This window comes from Manis javanica, chromosome 3 (assembly GCF_040802235.1).
Source record: "Manis javanica isolate MJ-LG chromosome 3, MJ_LKY, whole genome shotgun sequence".
In the NCBI taxonomy this organism is placed as follows: Eukaryota; Metazoa; Chordata; class Mammalia; order Pholidota; family Manidae; genus Manis; species Manis javanica.
In genome coordinates, this window is record NC_133158.1 from 54808634 (window position 1) to 54834987 (window position 26354).

General features: G+C 39.7%; 1 protein-coding gene across 3 annotated transcripts in view; it reads right to left on the reverse strand.

The window, feature by feature from the left end:
- Positions 1-26354, reverse strand: part of MAP3K7CL (MAP3K7 C-terminal like) — a 142540-nt gene that overhangs the window by 111274 nt on the left and 4912 nt on the right. Inside the window, exons 1-3 of one of the 3 annotated variants that reach the window (XM_037013255.2) lie at positions 14347-14590; positions 12172-12280; positions 356-417 (exon numbers count right to left, since the gene is read on the reverse strand). In XM_037013255.2, the coding sequence (XP_036869150.1) occupies positions 356-417; positions 12172-12241 (132 nt within the window). In that variant the 5' untranslated portion in view covers positions 12242-12280; positions 14347-14590. The other 2 variants (XM_037013256.2, XM_037013257.2) reach the window with 2 other exon arrangements.

Here is a 26354-nt window from a genome sequence, read left to right on the forward strand (position 1 = left end):
GTAAGCCTCCCCTGCACAGTTTATCACTAAGTCACTAAGCCAAAACAGGACAAAACCACGATGGCCCAGCAACACCCACAGCAAAGGAGGGCAGGGCCAGCCCTGTTTGCAGGCTCCAGAACTCCTTAAAAGTAGGAGCTTGTTTACACTGTAAATTCTTGATATTCTGGTGCTGAAATCAGATAACCATACAGGGACATTACATGAAGATTTCATGACTTTGGAGTGCTAGAAATGTAAGCCTCAATCATTTGAAAAGCTCCCCACTCTGTCTCCAAGCCAGTCACTATATAAGCCACTCACTATATTTGGTGAACACGAAGGATAAAAGAAGAGACTCTAGAAAAATCCTTACCTGTAGCTGCTGGTCTAATTCAGGACAGACCAGAGGAGTGGGGTCTTCAGGAGGTGTATCATCTAAAACATGAAAAAAAAATGATTCTTCACTGAAGAGCTCTTTCTCTCATGAGAGGTGTCCTGCTCCTACCACTGTGGTACTTGTGCAGTTAAACCGTCAGTGTAAGTGGCTTCAGTTATTTTCATCACTTTAGGTGGGGACAGATAGAATGCAGAAGACAACTTTGCTGGTTTTCAGCACAGAAACACAGAGAGCATAGTTGGCCCAACCACACTTTTACCAACAAATAGCAGAATCCTCAAATGTTCCCTCTGGTAGCTTTCCAATTGAGAAGTACTGCTTGTCTTTCAATGCTCCCAGGTTAGCCAAAACCAAAAAATATGATAGGCAGGAAAGTGCTTTAACAAGGTGCTAATGAGGTAACCAGAACCACATCAATGGGACAGAAGAATGTGTTTGTGAGAAATAGAAGCATTAGTTCTGCTCTAAATGACTCCATGAGTGGCAAGTTTTGAGCCCAGACCACAAACCACCAGTATCAGGCAGTTAACCAGAGTATCCTTCTAGGTCACAGTATGTAACAGGCAGCAACCCAGGCAGGGCATTTCCTCCCCACGCCCCAGGCCATCAGCTCTTCTGAGGCCCAATCCACGGCCTTGATTTGGAAGCGCCTGAGCTGCAACTCTGTCCTCAGCTGGACAAAGGCAGTGTGACTGGCAATCGGCAGGTGCTGTTGGATCAAGATGCAGTTCCCAGAAGCATCAGAGGAAACCTGGGAGGAGACTGGACTAGGATAGCCAAACTACCCCCCAAGTCTCTCCAAGAACACACTGTTGCCCCAGCCCTGGTGCTGCTTGCTAGGGGTACTCTGGCTGTGCAGGTCCATACCATTCATTTCTAATCCCTTCCTTGTCGACAACCGCTTTCCCAGGACATGCAACTATAAGGATAAGTCAAAATACAGACTAAAGCAAACAATTAAAACCCAAATCTATTGTAAATTATAATAAAGAAAGGCAAGATCATGATTTTTATGTTCTCACTACCATAACCAAATTTAGTTATAAAAACTGCTGATACTCATTTGAATTAGAGGAAGGTATATAGGCCATACAAGATAGAAGCACAGATTCTCTCCCTGTTCCCTGACAGCACAGTCCAGAATAACATGCAGTATACAAGGAGCTCCTGGCCCCTAAGAGATTACATTTCTTTGAAGGCACCAAAGATAATCACCAGGAAAATAATTCAAACAAGGACAGTGTTTGCCTCTGCCAAACACCTCAAAGGTCACATCCGTTAATAGCCTCTGGTGCATTTCAGTCAAGAGTAATGTAACCATACTCCCACTTACAAGTGGCTTCACTCAATGACAATGCCCCACCAAATGTGAACCACCCTGTACCTGCGTCGGACCGTGGATGCTCCCAGGTTCGCTGGCACTATTTAGCTTCCGCAGAGCAAGTAAAAACAGGGAAATCTTCCCAAGACTCTTCCTGCAGGCACAGGACTGTGTCAAAGGGACACATGGAGACCCAGTCTCCAGGTCCTTTGAATGCTCTTTTCCTATGCACAGGTGACAACTTCCATCAATAGTTGGGTCTTTTTAAATCCTTGTCATTGCAAAGAATTGGACAAAAGACAGAAATGCTTACTTGCTGCTACTCAGCCTTTACAAGTAGCCCTCACTGTAAAACCTATAGTTTGTAAAACCGATTTGGTCTAAGGTGCATTTAAATTTACTTCAATAAAATAACAATAACCCAGATGTCATGATTATGTTAGCTCACTGAGTTCGAGGCCAAAACAATTTGTCATGGGTAAATGGGAACATATTATAGTTTGTCATTGTGACCCTAAAAACCATAGATGGGCAGGCACTCTTTAAAGGAGAAACAGGGCAGATAGTGCATTCTAAAATTCTAAAAGACAGCCAGGAATGGAATTCAAGGCTTCCTGGGACTTAATCTGCCTTGCTCCCTGGGAAGTCACACTCCTTCCTGATGAGTTATAAAAAAAAGAGAGGGAGAAATTATTCATTTTATTGTTTATTATTATTATTCATTTGCTTTACTCTAGCAAAGTGAATAGCAAATACCTGGTATGACCCAGAAGTAATAAAGCCTATTATAGGCATCTACATCATTATTTATAGTCACATCATGTAGAGGCACATATATGTGACCATTGTGATAATTTTGCTGATGAGTAAAGGCTTTAGAGTGGATTCCTTGAATTGAAAAAAAGTTTAATTGATCAACATAGAAATGACCAAATAGTGGATGTTTTAGAATGACCAGCAAAATAAAAGTAAGACTCTGGTTAAAGCATGGCTCAGGTTGGATGAATCCAAGCAGGAAATGGCAGCGGAAACAAAGAAAAAAAACCAAAGACAGAAATAACAAGGCTCCCAAGTCTGAAAGCCAGCCCTGCGTCTCACTGCTCAAGGCCATCTGGTGTAGCTGGTATCCCTGCCAGCCAGAAATTTCAGGGCTTGCAAAGCTGCTTACAAAGCTGCCCCAAGCTGATGTGTGGTGTGTTTACTTTTAAACAGTGGCTGCCTTCTTTGACTGGTTTTTAAAAATAGGCAAATATTCTAAAAGCAGAATGATGAATCACAGGATTGGGCCAAAAGGAAAGAAGGAAAATGACTCAGACAGACTAGTAGCACAGCTGTTCCACAAACATTTGGCTGAGTCGTTGTAAAACATTTTGACAGTGATACTGGATCGGAGTTCCTGAGAGCAGTTAAGTTACTTTTGAAAATTCCAGAACAATGAAGTAGATTGTACAGTAACTATGCAAGAGACTACCCTGCCACCCCAGCCCTGGCAAATTTGGCTTTTTTTTTAAAAAAAGGGAGAGCAGGTGCTAGATATGTTTATAATGTGATGAAATTATTAAAATGTATTTCTTTACCAAATATTTATTGAATGCCTATTATGTGCAAAGCAGAGACTAAGGCTCTATGCTAAATTTTATCGTATCTTTTTAATTTTATTATTTCTTAATGCATTAAGGAAATGATTCGTAGGCTTCCTTTTCAAAATGGCACTGTGGGCTTAATGGACCAAGTAAATATATCCTAAGGAATTTATTAAAAAATGAAATATAAAGGAAAAAATTAAAGAGGAGTGTTTTAATAAGCAGATGTTCACTGCCTGTTTTTGCAAATATGACATGACTACATCAAGGGTACTTAAAATAGGACTTTCTTATTGGTACCCCAACCATTACAATGTGCCCCAATACATTTTATGGTGGGTTTGTCTCCATCCGTTGAGCCGCTGTTGGGCTGCTTTGCAGTTACGCTGTTCTCAAACTTCCCTAATTTGTCTTCTCTGTGGTTCTCCATGGGAAAATGGGACCCACTGGGTCTGTGACCCAAGTCCTCGTTGTTGTGTAGCAATGAGAGCTACGCAGTCAGAGTTCCCAGGGAATGCTGCAGCTGGAAGGGGCTAAGACACCAACAGGTCCAGAAATCTCCCAGAAGAGCAGAAGGCAAGGGCCCCAGGAAGGGAAAGGAGTCTCATAAGACTTCAGAGTGTCTCCCACGGAGTTTCACTGAACTACTCAGCTCTACTTCACCTCTGGGCCAGGGCTTTCCAGACTTCTGTATTTCATGAGCCAGTAAAATTTTCTCCAAAACACTGGGAATCATGCCTTGAAGTGCTCAGCTTTTTATTCAACAAGCAATGATTCAAAAACAACTACCATGCATCATTTGTCTCTCTTTACAAGAGACAGGATGTTTTAGCACGAAAGGCATAAGACAAACATAATTTTAGAATGGAAAAGTGTCCATATTATATATATTGGATAAATTTAGTTTTGTGGACAAAGCAAACACACACCAAAAAAACCTCACTGTCATGTCCTTTTTTTCTCTTGCTTTGCATCAGAGAGGTGAAAATTTCACCAAAATCAGGCCAGGTGTGCAAACCCACACTCGAGAACCTCTGCTCCAGAGAGTATCTTGACTGAACTTTGAAGCCAGTTATCTCCCTGTCCCACAGCACTCTCTCCCTCCCTCAGTCCTTAGGAGAAAGAGTCTAGGTTTCCTTGCAGAGAAGACCTCAGGACAGAGAGAAACCGCACTCAGGAGACACCCCCAAGCCCCACCCTACTCCGCAGCCAGGAACTTGAGAGGCAGCGCTGCCTGGAATCTGTCAATCTGCCTTCCTTTCCTGCCGCCAGAGCTGGCTTCGTGGCTATGTGTCTGTGGGCACATTGAGCCCTTCCCCAGGCGGGGCCCACATCTGGTTTAATGCTCTGAGCATGCTGTCTTGAAATTTTTCCCACTTTTTGAACGAGGAGCCCCACAGTTTTTCTCCTGTGCCTCCACAAATTATGTAGCTGGTGCTGCCTGCTATTCAATCTCTGAGAGCCGGTGTCCTGGAGATGCTCCCTCAGGGCACCAGGGACAAACTGACACTCAAGAGGCAAGTGAGTTCGGGCAGTGGCTACAGTGGCAAGGCTCGTGCAGAAACTTTCCTGGGAACTGTTTGCCTGCGAAGGCTCCTAACCACTAAGGACACAGTGAGTCAGTCCCACATTCCATTGGCCAGACCTGCCCTGGAATCTCAAGTCAGCCACTTTTTAACTGGTGAACAGGGACAGTCAACATAATCTCTTTGAGACTCAGTTCTCTCCTTTTCTAAATGGGCATGATATTCCCAGCCTCAGAAACACGTTATTAGTATAGGAACACATATATCAATCATTTAGCCTAAAGCCTGGCACCTAGGAAATAATTAGTAATAATAATGAGTGCTTAATATAATTGAGTGTCCTTTCCATTCCTTTTCACCGTAATCCTGACGAAAGGGGAAGGGAGGGCATATGTGAGTGTATGGACAATGGTGGGGAGTAAAGGTATTATTCTTCATCATCTGAGTAATACAAAGAGAGTAGGCAGGGTGAAGGCCACTGACTCTAATTACTTAGATACCCCTGTGCCAGCTAAGGGAGAGTCCCTGGCACAGCCACCACCTTGGCTCTTGTGCACTTACTCTCTGCATTTAAACCTGAATCCAGGAAGAGTTTCCCTTTTACTTCTTATCAAAGCAAACACTTTCTATATGAAACATTGTCAAAGAACTTTAACTTATGCATGAAAGGTCTTTGGTACTTTCATTTTAAATATAAATTGAAATTAATATTTTACTTACAGAAATAAAATAAGTGATATAAGGCTGTAAATCACATTACTAATGTATTGAAAGCACTTTTTACAAATTTCTTGATACCTAGGTTCTTGTTAGAGTAACACACCATTTTGAGACACATCAAAAGCTTTTTTTTTATTAAGGTATCATTGATAGACACTCTTATGAAGGTTTCACATGTCAAACACTGTGGTTACTACATTCACCCAGATTATGAAGATCCCCCGATGCCCTACTGAAGTCATTGTCCATCAGTGTAGTAAGATGCCACAGAGTCACTACTCGAGACACATAAAAAGCTTTTTTGAGCTTTGCTTCCTGCTTATTAGACATGGGACATGAATTCTTTGATACACACTGGATTTTCAGGACCATAACATGAAAAGTATAGATATAGATATAAATACAGATACGGATACAGGTAGCTCTTTGGTATGGCACCTAGGAGTTTGTCAGTTCTTTGTGATTAATAATAATTACCCTGTTACTTCAACCACTACCTAAAATTATCAGGCCAACAAGATTACACATCAAATAGACTGAATGATATTTCTCCGCACAGAGAGATCTGATTCAGTTTAAAGAAATGATTTATGTTTCTTAGAAACAGTCATCTCGTCACTATTATTGTAGCTATCATTTTGTGAATCGTATCAATTTATCCTTTTGTAAGAATATTTTTACTTATTTAGCTTGTAACATACTTGCCCAGAAACATGTGCTTCAAAAAGAGCCTGGGGAAAGTATATTTATTCCTCAGCACACCACCAAAGAAAACTTCCTTCTCCTTTTCTTCTTCCCTACTATATAAAACCATATCAGAACCTGCCACCATTATTTCCCATGACCACTGGGGAAGCTCTTTGCTGTCAAAAACAACTGTGTTTCTCTCTTTTCACGTGGACCCTACGTCTAAATGGTTAATAAAGTAAAAAGAGCCCTGAGTACATGGCTTTAAAAATCCCTTCCTACTATTTATTAACTGCTTGATTTGAGATAAGTTACTTAAAGTTCCTCAGTCAAGATTTCCACATCTGTAAAATGGGTATAATAATATCTTCCTGCAGGCTTGTTGCCAGTATTATGTTAATGAGATGATACAAGTAAAGGCACCTAGGTAATGCTCTGGCCTTTCTTTACAGCCCAAAGCAACAGATTCCAACCAATAAACCCAGTTGTATCTCAAAAATTCTTCACGTGGAATCAGAGTAATGAACTCAAAGTGATTATAGATACTATATTACTGATTTTATAGCATTTGACAATTGCATTTCTACTATGGTTCCCAACTCTGCGCTGGGTAAAGGATGTAAACATAGGAGATCATCACCCCCACCCCACCCATAAGGGGTTTATAACTGATGGTTGCCACTGCATAGCTGAGGTAGCTTTAGAAGTAGGGTCAGAGCTGGGAAAGGAGGACATGTGTGAGAGTTCAAAAATGCTCCCCAAGCCCCTGGTTTCCCAAATGCCATCTTACCAAGTTGGCTGGCAAAACTCCAGCAGAAACTTGACTTTCTACTGATGTGCAAAAAAAAAAAGTCCTGAGAGAGAGAAAAATTTAAACCTCAATATTCATTTATTGCTTAGTGTGAAAGGTTTTCCCATGTTTTTCCAGAGAACAAGGATGGAGGGCATGGAGAAGAAAGTACCAGAAACTTTGGGGCCCTGAGGAGGGAGAGAGAAATAATCCCAAAAGGTACCAAAGGTAGAAAGAGTTGAAGGAAGGCAACAATGACAATCACAAATTTGCTGACAGCCAGTTTTTCATGTGTACAGCAGACATGCACACAACACCCAATTAAGTTAGATTCAAAGGTAGCTATTTCAGCTACTCCCTGTAATTCCCCTACCACACAAAACACCTTGATATATGAGGAGAAGACAGTATTACTTAAAAAAAAACCCAACAGAATGGTTCTTAGACTTTTTTTTTACTAAAGGTCATATGATCAATTCATGCCCATATATGAAAAACTCTAATAGCTTGAAAATATCCTAAAAACAAAATATTGAAAGTCACCAGCTTGGGCTGGTGCCAGTATCCTTGACTCATCCTAAATAAAAACTAAAAACTTAAAAAGAAAAAAAATGAATCCCAAAGCCAAGGTCTAAATTTACACAAGTGTGCCAGATTTTGTAGCTTGACTGAAGATAAAGAAAACTCTCAAGTAATTAACATGAAATCCTCATGTCAAGTCCAACTCTGAATTCTAATTGAAAAAGAGCCATTTATTCTCTAATAACCCAAGAGATGGGATTCATATTTCTATTCTGTACATTTTCTCTTAGGAAAACTAACTCTATAAAGATCTCGATTTTGAAAGTTAACTCTTGAGAATTCCCAGTTTGGAAGTAATGTCATTCATATCATTAGTGTTTTAAAGACAGGCATTACTGCCACCAGGAATTAGTTAGCTAAGTGTTATTTAATGAAGGATTCTGACTATAGGTTAGAAATGGTGATTGTATCCTAAGGGTCTTTTATTTCTCCTAAAATATTGCTTCTTTTATTTAAGCCCCTGCAGGTCCATGATCTGCATAGAGTCTTGTATGCTATCAATGAACAATGATCAACAACATTGTAGGGCCATCTACACCAGGGCCAGTGCGTCATCAAGTTCTTTCAACTCTTCCTCCAAAATGAACTCTGATTCAGTCATCCCGTTCCATTCCCTAATGCAGGTTCTTAAGACTTAGTCTCTGAACCATTATGAAAAGCCTCTTTCATTTTCTCATCCCGCCACATTGCAGGCTAGTCCACCAATCGAACATTTACCATTTTCATCATATTACTCCCTTGCTCAAGAACTTTTGACACTCTATTGCTTCTAATCAAATCCAGCTCTTGTTGAATTGGCCTGGTAACCCTATTCTGCTGCTATCTAAATAGTTATTCTTTGTAAGACTCCGGCACAATGCTTGGCTTAAAGCAGAGCTCATTAAAAAGCATGTTTCTCTTCCACAGTTCAGACCTCTGCTCCAGTTGACAAGAGTTTTAGTATTCCTTGAATATATCATGCTTAGGTTTTGCTCATGCTTTCTGTCTGGAAGGAAATGGAAGAACTGTTCAAAGATGTGTACCCTCTTTGTTTGTACCTGGTATGTAGAAATGATACCTTTCCTACATTGCTTTTTAATACCCTACTCACCTCCAATCCCATACTGACTACCACATCTTCCAAGAAGTTGTTCCTATCTTCTGTGGGTGACAAAGATTTTTCCCCAAATCTCTTTTCCTTATAAAACCCTTAGAAGGGCTCATGTCATATACATCTTTTCATACCCCACCACCTTTAGCAGAACCCTGGAAGCATAGAAACTAAGTAAAGTTCAGCTAATTGGTAAAAGAAGAAGCTGGGGTACCTATAATCCACCAAATAGATAATAGTCCCTAAATAACCGCAGGTCAGTTATACTATAAACCCTACCTTGTCATCAAGTAGATGTGTGAGATGTAGGTGGAACACAAACCATTTAGTATTTTCCTTAGTACTCCAGAACCAACTATCATAAATACAGAAACTGGTTGAGTCCTTAATATGTGTCAAGCCCTCTGCTAAATACTTTATGTATATAGTGTTATTTAATTCTCACAACTCTGTGAATTATTACTATACACATCTTATGGGAAACTGAAGTTTGGCAAAGTTGAGTGACTTACCCAAGATTATACAAATAGTGATGGAAATAGGTCTAGAAACCGCATCCCGCTGACTCCAAAGCTCTGTGTCTTTAACCTCTACACCAAATCGTCTTAGAAATATATGCAAAAAAAAGTCCTAACATCACTGGAGAAATAAGCAATGTATGAGGTTCACAATGAATGAATAAATGAACATTCACAGGCAAAGACATCTCTTTTCCTGTGGACTCTGCTTACTCCTCAACAATAAATCCACAAATATGGAATTAATCCCCCAAATCCATCCTAGTTTCCCCATTTACTATGAAAGTCTAGAATGTTTTCTTTTGTTTTCCCTTTAAATGTGTGGTCTCAAATGCTCTTGGAATTCAGAAGGTATGCACAGTGTGCATCTGATGGCAAGTGTTACTTGGTGTGATACTCCACATGCTTCTTATTCAAGAATTCAGAGGGAGTGTCCCCAAGTATCTGCAAAGCATCTTTCTGTGCACTCACAACCTCATGTGCACACAAAATTACAGTACTGCTAGAACTCAAGCTGGACCTTCTGCATCAGAATACCCAGGAGTAGAGCCTTGGAACTTGTTTTTTTGATGAATGCTGTCAGAAGTTTATATTAAGAAAGGTTGAGAAACACTCAACCCCGCTTCCTACCTTGGACTTTCTATTTAGGTAACCTTTCTAGAGATATGGGGACATCGAACCTAAGGAAAAAAAAATTCAATTTTGGTGGATTCTTCATAAGGTTTCCTGAGCATCTTTTTGTGGAGCCAGACAGTAGGAGTTACTTGAAATAAAGGACAACCCCTTTTTGAAGCTACCAAATTTTCTAAAAAAAGAATTTTGAAAGTGGGCATTCTTGGGACATTTGAAAGAGACTAGAACAAATAAACTTAAATTGACTGATAAAATACCTGTAAGAGCTCCCACTTGGGACCAAGAGAGTTCAAAAGATGGTGGCCAATTAATTACAAGTTGCATATTCAAGTGAAAGTCTGTTTAGGCAGCCCAAAGATCAAGATCACCTGTCCATGGCTCTTTCCTATACATAAGTTAAATTATGTTAAAATGAAGGTGAGAAAAAAGTACATTCATTGGTCTCAACCAAAATTATAATATAATAATATTGTTTGGAATAAACAAGTTTTATATACTGAGATTGGCTTTGTAAGGCTATCGATTGTAACAGGACTTGTTCTGCTCGTGTGAGACATGAACATGAGGAAGAAAATCACACGTCTTCTTTCTCCCTTGATTTGGGTTAACACTCTGTCTTGAGAGCTACCCACTCAAACACTGACTGTTTCTTGAAATCTTGCACTAATGAAATCTGTAAAAACTGGAGGGGCTTTTCTCTTTCTTCTTAGAGAAGCAGAGTGGAAAAATGGAGAGAGTTTGGAGTGTCAAGTCCAGAGACCTGAGTTTGAGTCATAACTCCATTACCTACTAACAGTGTGGTCTCCAGAACCTCAATCTCTGTTCTGCAAATTAGGAAAACTAACACCTAAAATGCACTTATTTTAACTATCAGAAATATAGTGCGTGAACACCCAATACAAAACGGAAATTCAGTTAATGTTAGTTGTCATTTGTATGTTGGGATGGATTGGTTTGTCTATTGGGAGGTTTTCCCTTCACCTCTGCCTTCCTAAGTAGGGACACAGGACAACAGCAGGGAATAGGAGAAGGTTGGAAGGACAGATGATGAGGGGCTGAGGCTTCACGTGTTCTTACTCTAGAACTAAATCCTCCACTGTGAGCTGCACGATCCAGAAAACAAGGAGGTAGATGTGTCACCATCATAATCACTTTGCAGAGTACAGCCTGAATTGGATGTGTAATACCAGACTTCACAGAGCCCATATCCTTACTTTGCATATTTTGGGGATAAGCCTGTACCTTTTCAATTATTGCCTTTTAAATTGTTACTCCTTCATGATCATTGAAGGAAGGAAGAATAGACTTTTTTTTTAAGTATAAGATATACAACTTATAATTCATTGGCCACCATCCTCTCAACTCTCTTGGTCCCCACTGGGAGCTCTTGCATGTTTTTCATCAGTCAATTTAATTTGTTCTAATCTCTTTCAAATGTCCCAAGAATGTACACTTTCAAAATTCTTTTGTTTTTAATTTGTAGCTTCAAAAAGGGGTTCTCATTTATTTCAAGTAATTCCTACCATCTAGTTCCACAAAAAGATAAGAGGGAGGGAGGGAGGGAAAGAAGGAAGGAGTGAAGGAAACAATTGGTCCCCCAAAGGCCCAAGGTTTAAACGGTAATGTTGTTTGAGCGTGTGATTATGTGATTTTAACAGATGACATTAGACTGAGAACAAAGGCCTTCCGTTTCTCACCACTGTGACCTCACGCTACCTGAGGTCCCTTGTCAAAGGTGGTGTATGTAATTCAATATGTGTGTTAAGAGGTCACTGAGGGGAGCCATGACAAAGGACTCTAAGTGCGGCAGCCTCACCTCAGACCTTACTATTTCGAGAGGGTCTGCCTCACCTGTCCCATTCATCACTCCAGCTGAAGTCTGTTCATTCAGCCGGAAGTGTGGGAGCATCAGTGAGAGACCAGAGTTTGGAACCTGGACTTCAGGAAATACTGCTGGCACAGGGAACAGTGATATTTTTATATTACCTAACCAACTGCCAGCTTTTAATAAATGTTTTCTCATGCAGTTTTAACAATGACATACTTTGCTATCATTAGAAAGTGTTAGAGCTCCATCAATTTTATACTAAAAGAAAGCTAAAATGGGGAAAGTCAAAAAGGCAGAAGAAATGTACTAAAACAATCAGAGGATTGGACATGGGGGAAGTATCACCACAGACATTTCTGGAAGCCACACTTGAAAAACACATGATGAAAAATCATACTCCCCACATTAGGTCATGCCAGGCATGCATTTTTAAACGCCCTTGTGGAACTAGAAAATATGACAGTAAAAAGGTGGCAGGCAGGGAAGAGACGCCTTCTCCCTGAGCAGAGCATACCTGAAGCATTATCGAGGCTGAAGGCGATGCGTACTGGCTTATCTGCAGGTACCCTGGCTGTGCTGATCATGTGGGCACCTGAGCCTTGGGGTTCCCCTGGGTCTTCCAGCTGTAAGAATGAGAGCCATTGTCACTTTACCCAACATCATCCCTTAAATACGCAAAATCCCTTGGATGTTAGAGGGAAAAGTAAGTTACCATTGTATTCTTATTTTAAAGATACTTCTATATACTAGCTTTCTTTCCCTGCATAGGAAGCATTCACCTGCCCCATTTGAAATTCCTTTCCTGGCTTATAAAAAAATTGCTTTGGAAATATACATCGGGAATGAAATACACAAGATGGAGTAAAATCTCCACCCACCTTACTTTTTTAGTTTCCCTTCACACCAACCAGTCCAACCCTGGCCCTTCAAGGTCTTATATAGTGTTTTATCTTTAATTGAGGGGTATCCAGAAGTCTTAACAGGGCATCAGACAGCTTCAGATTAGAACAGCTTTTCAGACTCAAAAGCCTAAATTGGATCAGAATTATTGATCTGGGAGTGGTAAAGAATGAGTATCATGGAATCATCTCATGAGTACCAAAGACTGTTTAAAAATATCCCACAGTTATATTCTGAATACTATGTGCTTTAAATATCTGATTAGCTATCTGTAAATGTATCAAATATTTCTAATGTTGTATATCTTAACAATGTATAATATAAGCAAAAGACAAAACTTAGAAACCTCCTACTGATGTCCTCTCCCACCTACTAAATTATAATTTAAGAATTAACTAACAATGAATGGAAAAACATCCTACAGATAAGATGGATTGAGATGGACAAAAACACATGCATATTTCTTTCTTATAATAAAAGAATTTAGTCCACGTATATTTTAACCAAGATATTTGATCATTTTTGTTCAATGGGACTAGGAAAAGATATTGTTATAATGACATCCTTGTTTTTCAAATACATATATTTAACTTATCTATTTTTGGTTATGCTTCCCTGAACTCTCTACTTCCTTCTCATGTAGATAGTAAACCAAAAACTGAGAATGATATTTTAAGGAAAATGTCTCTAAAAATGGCAAAATATAAATCATCTCTTAAACCATCCTTAGCAAGTTCTGGGAACTACTTTAGCAGGACATTTTCTCATAGCAAGGTTTCTGACTCTTTCCCATAACTTTTCTCTATCTAAAAATAGTGTCTAGAACACTGAATTTTGTTTTTACAATTATTTATAGAGCCAAAGCAAATGCATATGTGTATATATACACACACACACATATATACATATACAGGTATATTTAGACATACATATATATGGAATCATCTTAGCCAGTACATGGAAAGACAACAGGTTTATATTAAACACCTGATATTACTTTTGGGAAAAAAAACAGCCACCCAGTCAGACCCATATTTGGCCCATTCATTTAACACTACAAATACCATTGAACCATAAAGTGCTCCAAGACATGTCATTCTAAGTTAGAAAAAAAGGAGGAACATGAAACATTCAACTTCAGAAGAGAGTAATACAAAATCACTTTTACTTGACTCAGGATTTTTTTATCTTAGCTCTGACATACATTTCTGTGTAGTCTCTTCTGCTTAGAATCAACCATCTTGTTAGCCACCTGTTCCTAGGGAATAGAACAAACTGTCTCAAATTTAACAAAACAAACAATAAAAATTCCCTTAAAGTTGTAGCTAAAAGAAAAAGTCTTATTGTTATGCACTGTACCATCACCAAACCATTTTATCATTACATCTAAGGATGAAAGGCTGTGCTCCTTTTTTGACTAAATCTCCCAACACTTTCCTGCACCGAGAAATAAAGCACAAGAGGTGGGAATTTGCCTCCAGGATTTTGTAAATAGGTCTCTGGTTCGGTTTCCAGCAGCAGAAAATGGAATTGATAAATAGCTAATTAGAGCCCCTCCCCTCCACGCAACCAGAACATCTGTCTGCCTCTGAAAGGGTGGCAGCGGCCAAGTGGGGTGGATTTTGAGTTCCACATGGTTTCAACCACAAGAGCCCCTAAAGCAACTTGCCTTTTCATCACACCGCCTGGGGAAAGGGACCACTGATTCCTCCTCTCGGCTGTAACAGAGCTTTGGTTAAGTAGCTGGTGCTCCGAGTGTTTAGTTCGCTTTTCACACCTGTTGCCTTACCTCACTTAGTTGAGTGTCTGCACTTGTGTAATCCAGGGCCAGCCACCGCCTTGGCCAGTCGTTGCCTTTGTGGAGTAAAGACTTAGTAAGAAGGCAGGCTGCACCTGCTACATAGCAGCCTCTGACAATCTGAGGAGCAATGACAGCTGTCAGGGCAGCTTGCTGCTACCTGCTCTCCCCCAGACCCCAGCGTCCCATGGGCCTCCCTGTTCCACTTCCTTCCACAACCCCTCTCTCCTTTCCTAGCCTCTCCAACAGCCAGGATGTTGTCATGCTTCTAGAAAAAGCAAGCGCAAAAGAAAACCCTCCTCCTGTCAGAGGCATTGATAAACAGCCAGTTGTGGAGAGTACACATGTTTTAATTCATTAGTCCTGGCAAACCTAAAATACAAGCAGACTTGCTTCACAGGACAGGAATGTCTTCAGCGTGACCCAATTGGTGTCTGTGTCTATTCCAGCAAGCTGGCAAAGATAGCATGACCCCAGTCAGCAAAAATGTCGGCAGCTCCAATCCACTCTGCGAGACCAGCCAACTGGACCGGTCACAGGCGACTCTGGGATGATAGCAGTGATGATCCTGGTTAAGAACATGAGGTCTGAAGTTGAGCCACTGATGGGCTTGATGACTTGATCCTACCCACAAATGCAACTGACCGCAAATCCAGTCAATGGGGAATAGGCATGGAGCATTAGGGTTGTTCAACACTTTTAATAGCTATAAACCTGAAGATCGGTAGTGCTCTGCAACAGTTGGGTGGTGATATTGTGGTTAAATGATTAAAGATAAACAAGTATTAAGAGACAAGCCACAGACTGGGAGAATAATCTTTGCAAAATATGTAACATAAAAGGCTGGCATGCAAAATATAAAAAGAACTTTCAAAACTCAACAGTAGAGAAACAACCCAGTTTGAAAAATAGACTAAAGAGCTAAACAGACACCTCACAAAAGATACACAGATGGAAAATAAGCATATGAAAAGATGTTTAATACCATATGCCATTAGGGAATTGCAAATTAAAACAACAATGAAATACTACTACACATCTATTAGAATGGCCAAAATCTGAAACACTGATAACCACAAAGACTAGGGAGGATGCAAAACGGTGTAACCACTTTGGAAGACAGTTTGGCTGTTTCCTACAAAACTAAAGGTACTGTTTCCATATGATCCAGCAATCACACTTCTTGGTATTCACCCAAAAGAGTTGAACACTTAGGTTTTCACACAAAAACTTTCACATGGATGTTTCTTGCAGCTTTATTCATAATTAGCAAAACTGGGAAGCAAACAAGGTATGCTTTGGAAATTGAATGGGTAAACAAGCTGTGTTACATCAGGACAATGGATACTATTTAGTGATTTAAAAGGAATGACCACTCAAACCATGGGTAGTGAATAATATTCTTTTAAAATATAAAACATTCTCCAGTATTGACTTACTTAATTTTTAGAACAATATTACTTAAGTAAGTACAAGCATAAAATTATGTGTATACTTATGAAAAACTTATAAAACCAAGTTTGTAAAATAAATGCAAATAAAACATGAAATTAAAATACAAATTAACCACATTAATTTGACACAACAGAATGCTTTCCTGAAACTAAGTAGGTGCGCACAGCATGCACACAGTGTCACGCAGGAGTGCAAACTCACTAGGCTCCTCCTCTCTGCTAGAGGCCTGATGATTGGTTCCTTGTGGGACTTAACCTCTGTGACCTGCTCTGAAACTCATTTTTGATTGGCACCCATGACATCTTTGGCCTTCATACAACAAGCATACAACTGCTTCTTTGTCTTTGGTACCGCATTTAACCCACGAACATGAGCTTGTTGAAATCAGAAGTTCTAAGCAGATGTATCCTGCGTGTCTTTCAGACAGCTCTCAATTGGGCTTCAGTTCAAAGGTCATGGCTTTACTGAAATTATTAAGGAAACTCACTGAACTCTTCCTAAAATTCCACAACACTGACCTGTACGGTCCATGAAATACTAGGGCTGTCTGCCCTTTTGGTGTATGTCTTTCCTCTGAAAACCCCCAACTGCAAGAGAGGACCAAATGCTAGTCAAACCTCCCGCATGAGTGAGGGGAAAGACAAAAGAAGTCTCAGCTCTAAGTCCGACAGGATTCTTTTAGTTACAAAAGTCAAAAACTAATTTCACATTGTCTTGAATAACAAATGGTATTTACTAGCTCACAAAACCAGGAAATCCAGGGGACTTGTTCTTTCAGAAATGGATTTTTTGAAGGCACAGACATATCAAGAATCTGTCTTTCTCCACTTACTGGGTCAGCTTCCTCCTGTGTTAATTCCATTCCCAGATGCAGTCTCCCTATGAGGCGGCCACCAGCTGCCTAAACTTACATTCTATCAGCTTTACAAGGAAAGAGAATATCTTTTTCCTCAGAATACTTGGATAGGATGGTCGTTGGCCAAGCTTGAGTGCCGTATCTGTCACCGTAAACAAGGAGCAGAGTACCTGGATGGCTGAGGCCTGCATCGTGGGCCCATCCATGAAGTTGAGTAGAGAGGGAATTTTCCCGCAAATTGATAAAATGACATTGAGCACACCAAAAAAGTAAAAACAAAAAGAAAGAGAAAAAGGAAGGAAGGGAGGGAGGGAGGGAAGAAGAAAAGTAGAAAAGAAGGAGAGAGGAAGGAAAGGTGGGGAGAAAAGAGAAGAAAAAGTCTACTTAAAAATCCTATGCTAATAGTAGCTTCATAAGTAGGCTATGTCAGTGTCCCATGAGACATTCTTGTTTCAAGATGGTGGTGAGAAATGACCTTGATGGGGCAAATACTATGTGCCAGACACACAGCTAAGCTCTTTTCATGTACCTGACACCACTTGATGCTCAAAACACCCCTTTAAGATAGTTGCTGTCATTCCTGTTTTATAGAGGAACAAACTGAGACTCAGAAAGTTTTAGTAATTTGAGCAAATTTCCAGAGCTAATAAAATATTAGACCAAATTTTTTGCCAAAAGAAAGCTCTTTATCTACCAATCAAAATCCAGTTCAAAACTTATGACTAAAATTGCCTTTGTAAACAAAAGGAGAAGCCTTTTCCTATTGTCAAGAGTGGGAGACTCTAAAAGCCCTTGCCTTATGAAGGAGAAATGCAAAGCCTCAAGAAATGCAAGGAGGTTTGCTTCTTTTAACAATCCAATACCAGTAGATACAAACCTAATCACCACATTTAATGAAAAAAACATGTAAATCATTGTATGAGGAACCAGTATGAAGCCTCTATAATTAGCGACCAGAGAAACACAGAAGGAGTTGGAAAAGATCTTAATCCAGTTCCTTTTGGAGGAAACTGGGGCCCAGGAAGAGAGAGTTATGCCTTTGTCCTGGAGAATAAAAGGGAAGGAGATCAGCACTAAAAATTTGCACCTCTTCAAGTAGCAGCATCCTCTTTATGAGCTTTAATCTATACAGGAGTACAGAAATATTACCTTTGAACGTAAGATACAACTTGGAGGTGGTAAGCTCTTCTCTGAGTTTTGAAAGAAGGTAGAAGTGAGATGGGCAAACCCCTCATCTCAGTGACCCTTCTTATAACAGGACTTCTCCCCACCACCTTCCTGTGCTGACTTGGAACCAAATGGGGTGAATTCTTCCTCAGAAATACCTCACAACATCCAGGCAGTGACTTCATCACCACCTCCTACCCTGATTCTCTTCTAGACCATTCTCCACACAGCCACCGTTGTCTCCATTCCTTTAAAAAGAGTGATATGAATCACTATCATCCCTGGAGATAGGCATCTGTTGAGCAGAGGCAGCCTTCAGGGACCCTTGCTCACACAATCCTTCCAAAATCCTGGGTGGGGCCCTTGCAATGGGTAGTTACATATGTCTTTGTAAAACTTGTAAAAGTGAGAGTTTAACTGCATCGGTTAAGACTTCCATCTCTCACCATTCCAAATTCCCCTCTGTCACATTTCCCCTTGTGTTGGGTGGAAATGGAGAAGCTGTGCGAATTTGGCTATAGAGTAGGTCGAGTTGGGGATACATTTATTATCCATATATTTATGTGGTTTTCTGTCTCAGTATAGAGTAGTTTGCTGGCTGAGCCAGTGTAGAAATGGCTTCCAATATTACCCCCACTATGCCAACTTACAGGTATGACAGCAAAAAAGTGCACAGCTGTTGGTCATCTCAGGGTATTAATGTGTCCTAAAGGGCATTCATGACTTTGTAGCCTTTTTCTCTAACAGTACTTTATGAACCACAACCACTAATAAGCAAGATCCACACTCCTATTCCTAAAGGGATTTCTGGGTAAAGAAGGCAGCTTAAACATTTTCAATGTCTAAAACTCTTCTAAAATGATAATAAAGTTTTGCTGTTGTAATTGTCTTTTCTTTTTATTGGTTTTGTTCTGCTTTGAGGCATAAATCCACAAGGATGGGGAAAATGGGAAAAGACACAATAGAAACAAAATTTTGACATCTGGAAAGCAGGGAAAGAGTGATAAGAAGTGATTAATAGACTAGAAGGAGCTGAACCAAACTTAAAGCATGGAAAGCTGAGAATCAAATCAGATCACAGTCCTCAGAGGAAAGAAAACAAAATCAGTAGTCAGAAATGTTTTTGGAATTTTCAATAACAACACTGGAAGCCACTTGGAAATAAAGCTAGCCTTGAATATTTTAAAGGAAAAAATATTTCCAACCTAGAATTCCACACCTGATCAAACCATCATCAAGTCTGAGGATCAAAGTCTTTAAAAAAAATTGTATCCTGTGCACTTTTCTCAGAAAGCTACTGGAATAAACCAGGAAAAAGGAAGCTGTGGATATAGGAAACAGAAAGATCCAACACAAGAGAGGATAAAATAACTCTTCAGGATGATAATAAGGGAAATTACAGAGGGACCATGTGCCAGGAGTAGAGGGCAGCCCATCTCCAGTCCCCAGAAAACAGGTTCAAAGGCCATAGGAGTGGCTCCTTAAGATAGGAAATGGTTACTTTATTGGTCCTGTATGAGAAAAGATTTAGACAGTGGGCAGAAAGGCAACTCTTTACAAGTTAACTCCCTTCTCCCATAAAACTACTAGAGCAAAGACACATGCACAGTGCCTGGTCCATAGCAGAAGCTCAATAAAATTTTCTGGAACTATACTGAACTGAGATACAAGTGTCTGATGGGGAAGCTCCCATAGAGGCCAGGGACACAAGGACAAAGTTAACAGATATCACTTTACTTCGCCAGTACCTCTAATTTTGTCTACTTCCAGACTTGGATCCAAGTTAAGCTCCTAAGTTTAGATCTGTTTTTGTGAAGAATCAGTAGCCAAAAAAGCCACAGTAGGACCAGAGTGAGGTACTCCAGCCCTAAAAGGCATGTCTGAAGAACACACCTGTGCATGTTCACAACAGGCTGGAGTTTTATCTAGGGACATACAACAGCAAGCCCCTCCATCTACCATTTCACTTTCCACAGGTTTAGTTATGTGCTGGCAACTGCAGTCCAAAAGAGATGATTCTCCTTCAGAGTTATGGACAGAAAGTCAATAGTAGCCTAAGGCTACATCATCATGTCTATGTCATTCACCTCACATCACCTCATCATATAGGCATCATCTAGGCATGCCATATCATCACAGGAAGAGAAAGGATGACAACAGTACAATAAAATATTTTGAGAGAGAAGGAGAAAGACCACATTCAAGTAACTTATAATTGTTCTATTTTATTGAGTTACTTTTGTTAATGTCTTACTGTACCTAACTTATAAATGAAATTTAATCACAGACATACTACCTGAGGTTTCAGGAATCTCGGAATGTATAATGGATAAGGGAGAACCACCCTATACTCCTGGGTCCAGAGCTGAGTGGATCCAGAAAATACAGGTGACTAATAAAAGCTGTGTAAGAAAAAGAAAATGACGTAAAGGCACCAGAAAATGGGATGCCAAGAAGAAAAACATGAAACTCCAAAGGAGATGTCCAAGAAACGGTCTCAGTTTTTCTGGGTGGTATGTGATGAAACCATCCTTTCTATCTCCCTAGGAACATTCAATAAAATCTGCATCATTCACCAGTGCTTTTGGAGTTGCGTATTTTGAGACTTTAAAGAAGTTGCAAGTCTGAATTCAAAGTTGGTTGTTGGGAGATAACAGAGGTTACCCAAAAGGCATAGTCACTCTTGGGTACGGCACTATTCCTGAATAATGTCACAAACACCAAAGACATAGAGAGTTGCATCAAAATGAGAAGCTGGAGGTATGGAAACATTTTGTTGTTGATGGCGGTGGTATTTAATTAATCAAATCACCAACTCAGACTTTTCCATGTGGTTGTCAGTTTAGATATACTCAATGTGTTTCCAGAGTTAGAATCAAAAGCTAAATGACAGAGTACAGTGGGGAATGGAATATGGCTTAGCAATTCACCTCTGTGGAAAAGTCACTAACACTGAGATAGAAAGAGACTCTAGTTTCATAAATGGCCAGCTATTTTAATAACCTTCCATTTTGGTTCTGTCTGTAACTCATGTAGCCACATAGAGATTGTCACTTGGCATCTCTAGGCCACAGTTTCTCATCTGAATGGGGGAGATTTAAAATCAGTGCTCTCTAAAGTTCTTCACAATACCAAATTCCTTAGTTTTAGAAGGTGGAGCAGCCCCAAAATGAAAAAATAAGTATTCTCAGAATTCCTTCCCTAGTTTTGATTCAGTAAAGAGTCAACGGGTTGGTAATACACCAAAAATACATTTTATAGCTATCATCAAGAAAAGAACAGAATAAAAATAATCCCTCTTCTTTTTCCTGTTGAAGCTAGTTAACACCACCACCCCCAATTTTGCTGCCAACCCCATTCAGTCCTCAGATACTTCCTACTGGAGCAAATTCCATTCAGTCCCTGATTATACTGTGAAACCCGAGGAAAGTGACAAGGAAGAGATCATGTTTTGTTCATCAAAACTTTCTTCAAATTAAGTCATCACATCCTAAAATAGTGAATTAGACTCACCCAGCACGACTTCTTCCTGAAAGGATGCAAATGCACGATCCTTGTTTAGAAGTGGAATGTCAATTACTTGTGCAGATACAAAACTGACTAATAGGTAAGGCCTAATAAGACACCTGTCAATTTCCCTTTTTTTTAGTTTAGCTACTTTCAATTCATAGGAGTTGCCCAATGCAAACAGCATTTTGCTGACAGTTTGTTTGTGCTTTAGCAGTGATAGCATTCAAACTAAAATGGAGTTTTGGATATTTCCATCCACTCCTTGAAAATACATTTTAAGAATTACAGTATTAACCACAAATGAATGGCTGCCCAGCCTCTCAAATGAGATACAGAAATAGCATTATTAAATCCATCAGAGAAGGGACAGCTTCCCATCATTGCTCCAGCTAAATGAGAATGAAGAAGACTTCCTAGAAGAGTTACAAATAGAAACTGACATTTTCCTGGAATAGAAAAATACCAGTGAAGGGCAGGAGATCATTTCTGTTTGAGATTTGAGAATATATTAAATATAAGAAACCTATCAATAGTTAAGACAGAGTTCACAGATCCTTTTGTGTTTGAGATGAGAGCATGCATTATTAACCAAGAAAAAATCTTACTCAAGGTGAGCATGACCAGGATAAGAATCAAAGTGATATTTCACAGGTTGCCAAAGTAATCCAAATAATTCAAATTACACAAAGACTTTTATAGCCTGAGTTCCATGAAAATGGCAGTTAGTTTTCAGGAAAACATTCCTGAACATGAAAAGTTTATTTCTGGACTAACTATAGTTAAATCATATGTTCAATGGTAAAAGTATATATATATATATATATATATATATATATGTATGTATGTATACACACACACACATACATGTATTCAAATTTTCAAAGGACTCTCTATAGAGCCTAATTCGCCAGCTTTTTAGAATTCTCTTTCCAAATTTAGATTCTGAAATTTACAATAAGAATGACATTCCCTTTTCAACAAGAAAAATAGTAAGTGAAAATTAATCAGAATATAGATAGAACAGTATTTTGTCCTCTGTTCAGGTAAACAAAGATTTTAAGAAAATTTTACCTGTCATTGATCTGAGATGTTTTTAGTAGTTGTCTTTAAGGATACATTAAGAACAAAAAATAGAATGATTTTAACTAGGTCTTTCCAACTGTTTTCTACATAGGCAGTTTCTACAAAGAACTGCAGGCTACACATTATTGTATTACTAATGTTAGAACTGGAAGATTTCTTTTAGATCACCTAAATTATCTCTCAGTTTAACCCCTGAGGAAACCCATCCATCATTTATATTTACACTTACCTTCTTAAAATAATTTACACTTCATCAGTTTTGTTCATATTTTGATGGCAAGATTCCAAAGTCACTTACTTAACTTTTCTAAATTCTTATGGCTTAATAAGGTAAGAATCCCATGGCCATATCCAGTGATAGATATGGATCTTCTTGAGGTCTATTCTAGAGTGCTATAGCACTCTAGATTGCGTATGTGCCAGGCACACTACTCTGTTTTAAATATAGTAATTCATTTAATCCTCACAACAATCCTGTTCAGTCTATCGAGGCCAGCTTCCTGGACAGTGACACAAGGCCTAGGGCTCCAAGGGACTCCATGCTTGAAATTGCAACAAGGGCCCCAGCATTTCCATTTCACTGAAATTTGAACAAGAGGCACCACAAATTATGTAACCAGTCCTGTCTATGATATTAGAACTATTATCACCCTCATTTTACAGTGAAAACTGAGAAAAAGAATGGTTAATTATCTTGCCCAAGGTCAAACAGCTAGTTGGTACTGGAGCTAGGACTTCCACCCTGCACGCCTCTGCACTCACAGGGGAGACACTGGAAACCACTGTGCTCAGTTCCCAGCTAGTTCTGCAATCCTAAAGTCCTTTGCTAAAAGGAATGTTGATTTCACTTTCCTCCTTCAAGCAGCTCTTTTTTATAGATGCAGAATTGCAATGGATAAAGAAAAAGAGATGCATTCACCAACAAGCCAAATTTGAAACAAGAACTGGTTAGCCAAATGAAAGGTGAGAGGGTTTTAACTGGTTGTGGCAGGGGCTTAGCTATTTAAATGACAAGCTAAACAGGATACCTTTTGGGCTATTTCAGGCTCTGGTCCCCAAATTAGAGCTTTTAGGAGTGGGATCCAGAGCCCTACATGGAGAAGACCAAGTTAGCTGGGATGGCCTTGCCACGGCAGAGGCGGGACATCAGAGGCGGGACATCAAAGGCAGCGCTCTGCACCGCCTTTTATAGATGTAAAAACAGCCAAACTGCCCTGTTGTCCGATGGGCAAACATAAATAAAGGGCTTGCATCAGCTAAAGATCAAATGCTAAAGAAAAGAGTCAAGATTTCCTGAGGGCTCTGAGTCAAAGGTCAGGTCCCCAGTGGAGAAAGGCATCTGGCCTCCTTTGGCTCTTAGTTTCCTGCCCAACCCATTTTCATCCCCTTCTCCTATCTAGGGGAACTTGGGTGGATTTGCTTTGATTAAAATCTATGAAGCTCAAGGAAATGGATTGTGGCTATGCCTCTTTAATCTAGGGCCTGACCCACACCATACAGACTCTGAGAGTTTTCACTATTATTAATATCATTGTTGTTATCATAATTATTTTTATTGCCATTGTTTAGTTTTCTGTCTGCATTCTGCCTTTGATTTTTAAAAACCAGAATAAAACTCTTTTGTTTTATTAATTGCAAAACTCATTTTCAAATACAGGCCAATAAAGCCCACCCAGATTTGGGCAGAAAAGATGTCTCCAAAAAGAACCTGCCATTCGAAGTTGCTATTTGATAGCCTGCATACTCATTGCCAAGTGCCCTGCCCAGTGCAGACCAGAACCAGGTGAGCAATACTGAACAGACCCAGTAGTTCATCATATAGTCTTATATGAAATGAATGGTTTTAAAGAATCTTAGAGTTCTCTGATAAAACTGCATATTTTCTGATTGGATTAAGAAAAATCAGTCGGATCCCTTAGTTCTTAGACTTAATAAGATTTTCTGATTGGTTCGTAAGGGCCTCTACACCTTTTAATATTTAGTCAATTAGCTTTCTTAGGAGGTCCCCAACCTCTGTCTCCCTGCTCAGAACTACCAGAGACCAGGTGAGGATTCCCAGAGAGCTCAAAGAGCAAAACTGAAGATGCACCTGTGGAGTTGCATCATGGTTGGCAACAGGAACGGTGTGTGACCTTGACCCCTGAACACAGAAGCCATCTGCAACCACACAGCTCACTGCTGACATTAGCATCACTTTATTATTCCAGGAAACTTGAAAGATGAAGTTGCAAATAACTTGAGTATTTCAAGAAGTTCCCAAAAACTCATTTAGCCAAACACCAGGCTGCTCACTACTTCTCGTTAGAGTACATAACCTCCTCTCAGAATGGTAGAGCCCTCAACCAGGCTCATCAAATGATTGCTTATGTTTCATGACTGGTTTCATAGCTCTCATTTTGTCCACCAGTTCTGAGCTATTATGTAACAAATTTTACCTAGTCTCAATCAATCCCTGCCACGTGGAAAGACTGGCTTAATCCAGACCCCATAAACATCCCACCTTTACCCTCCCATCTCCAGGAAGCTACTTAGACTCTGTTTTTCTTTATCAACATATTGATGTTTGGAGGCCCTTTTCCAGGAGTCAGTAATCAATACTCCCAGTCCCTCCACTACCAGCTCCAACCTACTAGTCTCTCCTGATCACACAATGCCAAGTAATTAGCAGTTGGATACAGGAAGGCCTTGGACTCTGTGGGAATAGCAGAGACAAGAATTGCTGCAAGGCTTTCTTCCCAGTGGGTTGGGACACGTCTTGGAAATGAGCACTGGAGAACCCAATTCAGCCTAAAGGGATCCATGGACCCCCAGAAAATGGTCTTACTGACCTTCAAGAGATGAACTAAGCCCTCATTGATGGAGTTGGAAAAGTGTAAGAGAAAATGAAGGGTGGCTTTTTCTCCAGTTGTCTCAGCGATGGCTTAGAAGCCTGCCTATGTCTATTCTACCTCCCCAGGCGATGTGGCTGCCACCATTTGGAGACCCCAATAAGCAGAGCTATGCCACAGTGAGTGACAAAGAAAAGGAGATACACTATCAGATTGTTCCGATTGAGTCCATGCCAAGAGAAACAGAGTTGAAGAAAACGCTGAGGGGGAAAAAATGAATTCAGGCCCAAAAAGAGTCTGGAGCTAAAAATTATAGGTTCCAGCTAATATTTCAAATATGCATTGGAGGAAAGGGAGGCCATGCTGAGATTCAAAATAATGGTGTAAATATCTTACAGAATAAATATTGTAAAGCACAAAGCAAAAATAAAATAGATGGAAATCATGATGGAGAAGTAAAGAATTTTGAGAGAAAATGGTCCTAATCCAAAAATCTTATATCCAAATCACCTGCCAGTATAAACTATAACAGAGGTTCCAAGGCACGGAGGGAAATGAAAAGAGGAAAAAGGAAATGAGAAATGAACTTTGAGATACACATACATACATGCAGATAGATATAAACACTCAAACATTGTATATATAGATACATACATATATATCCCGAGATAATATAGATGTAAATGAATAATGATATAGTATCTAAGAATATGTATAAAAGTATTAATAAATTAACTTTTATTAAACTATGAAAGAGGCATGGTTTAGTTACTTATTAAGTAGTAACTAATTTAAAACCTTGCAGAATCCTCATGAGAATAGTGTTTACCCCATTTCACCAAGGAGGAAACTGAGGCAAAAAGCCATTAAGTAACTGGATGGTAGCTACAAAACAAGGAAAGGGCAGAGCCAAGATTCAAACCCGGACACGTGGTTTGGCTCCAGATCCCAAGTTTTTAAACACATTATCCCCAAACTGTTCTCAAACAGGGACTCCTGAAAAAGACACATACTGCAAGGAGACATTCTAACAAGAGGACAGAATCAACAGTTAACAATGTCACCAGAAAGTACTGAACTTGAGAGTCACAGCTGGGGAA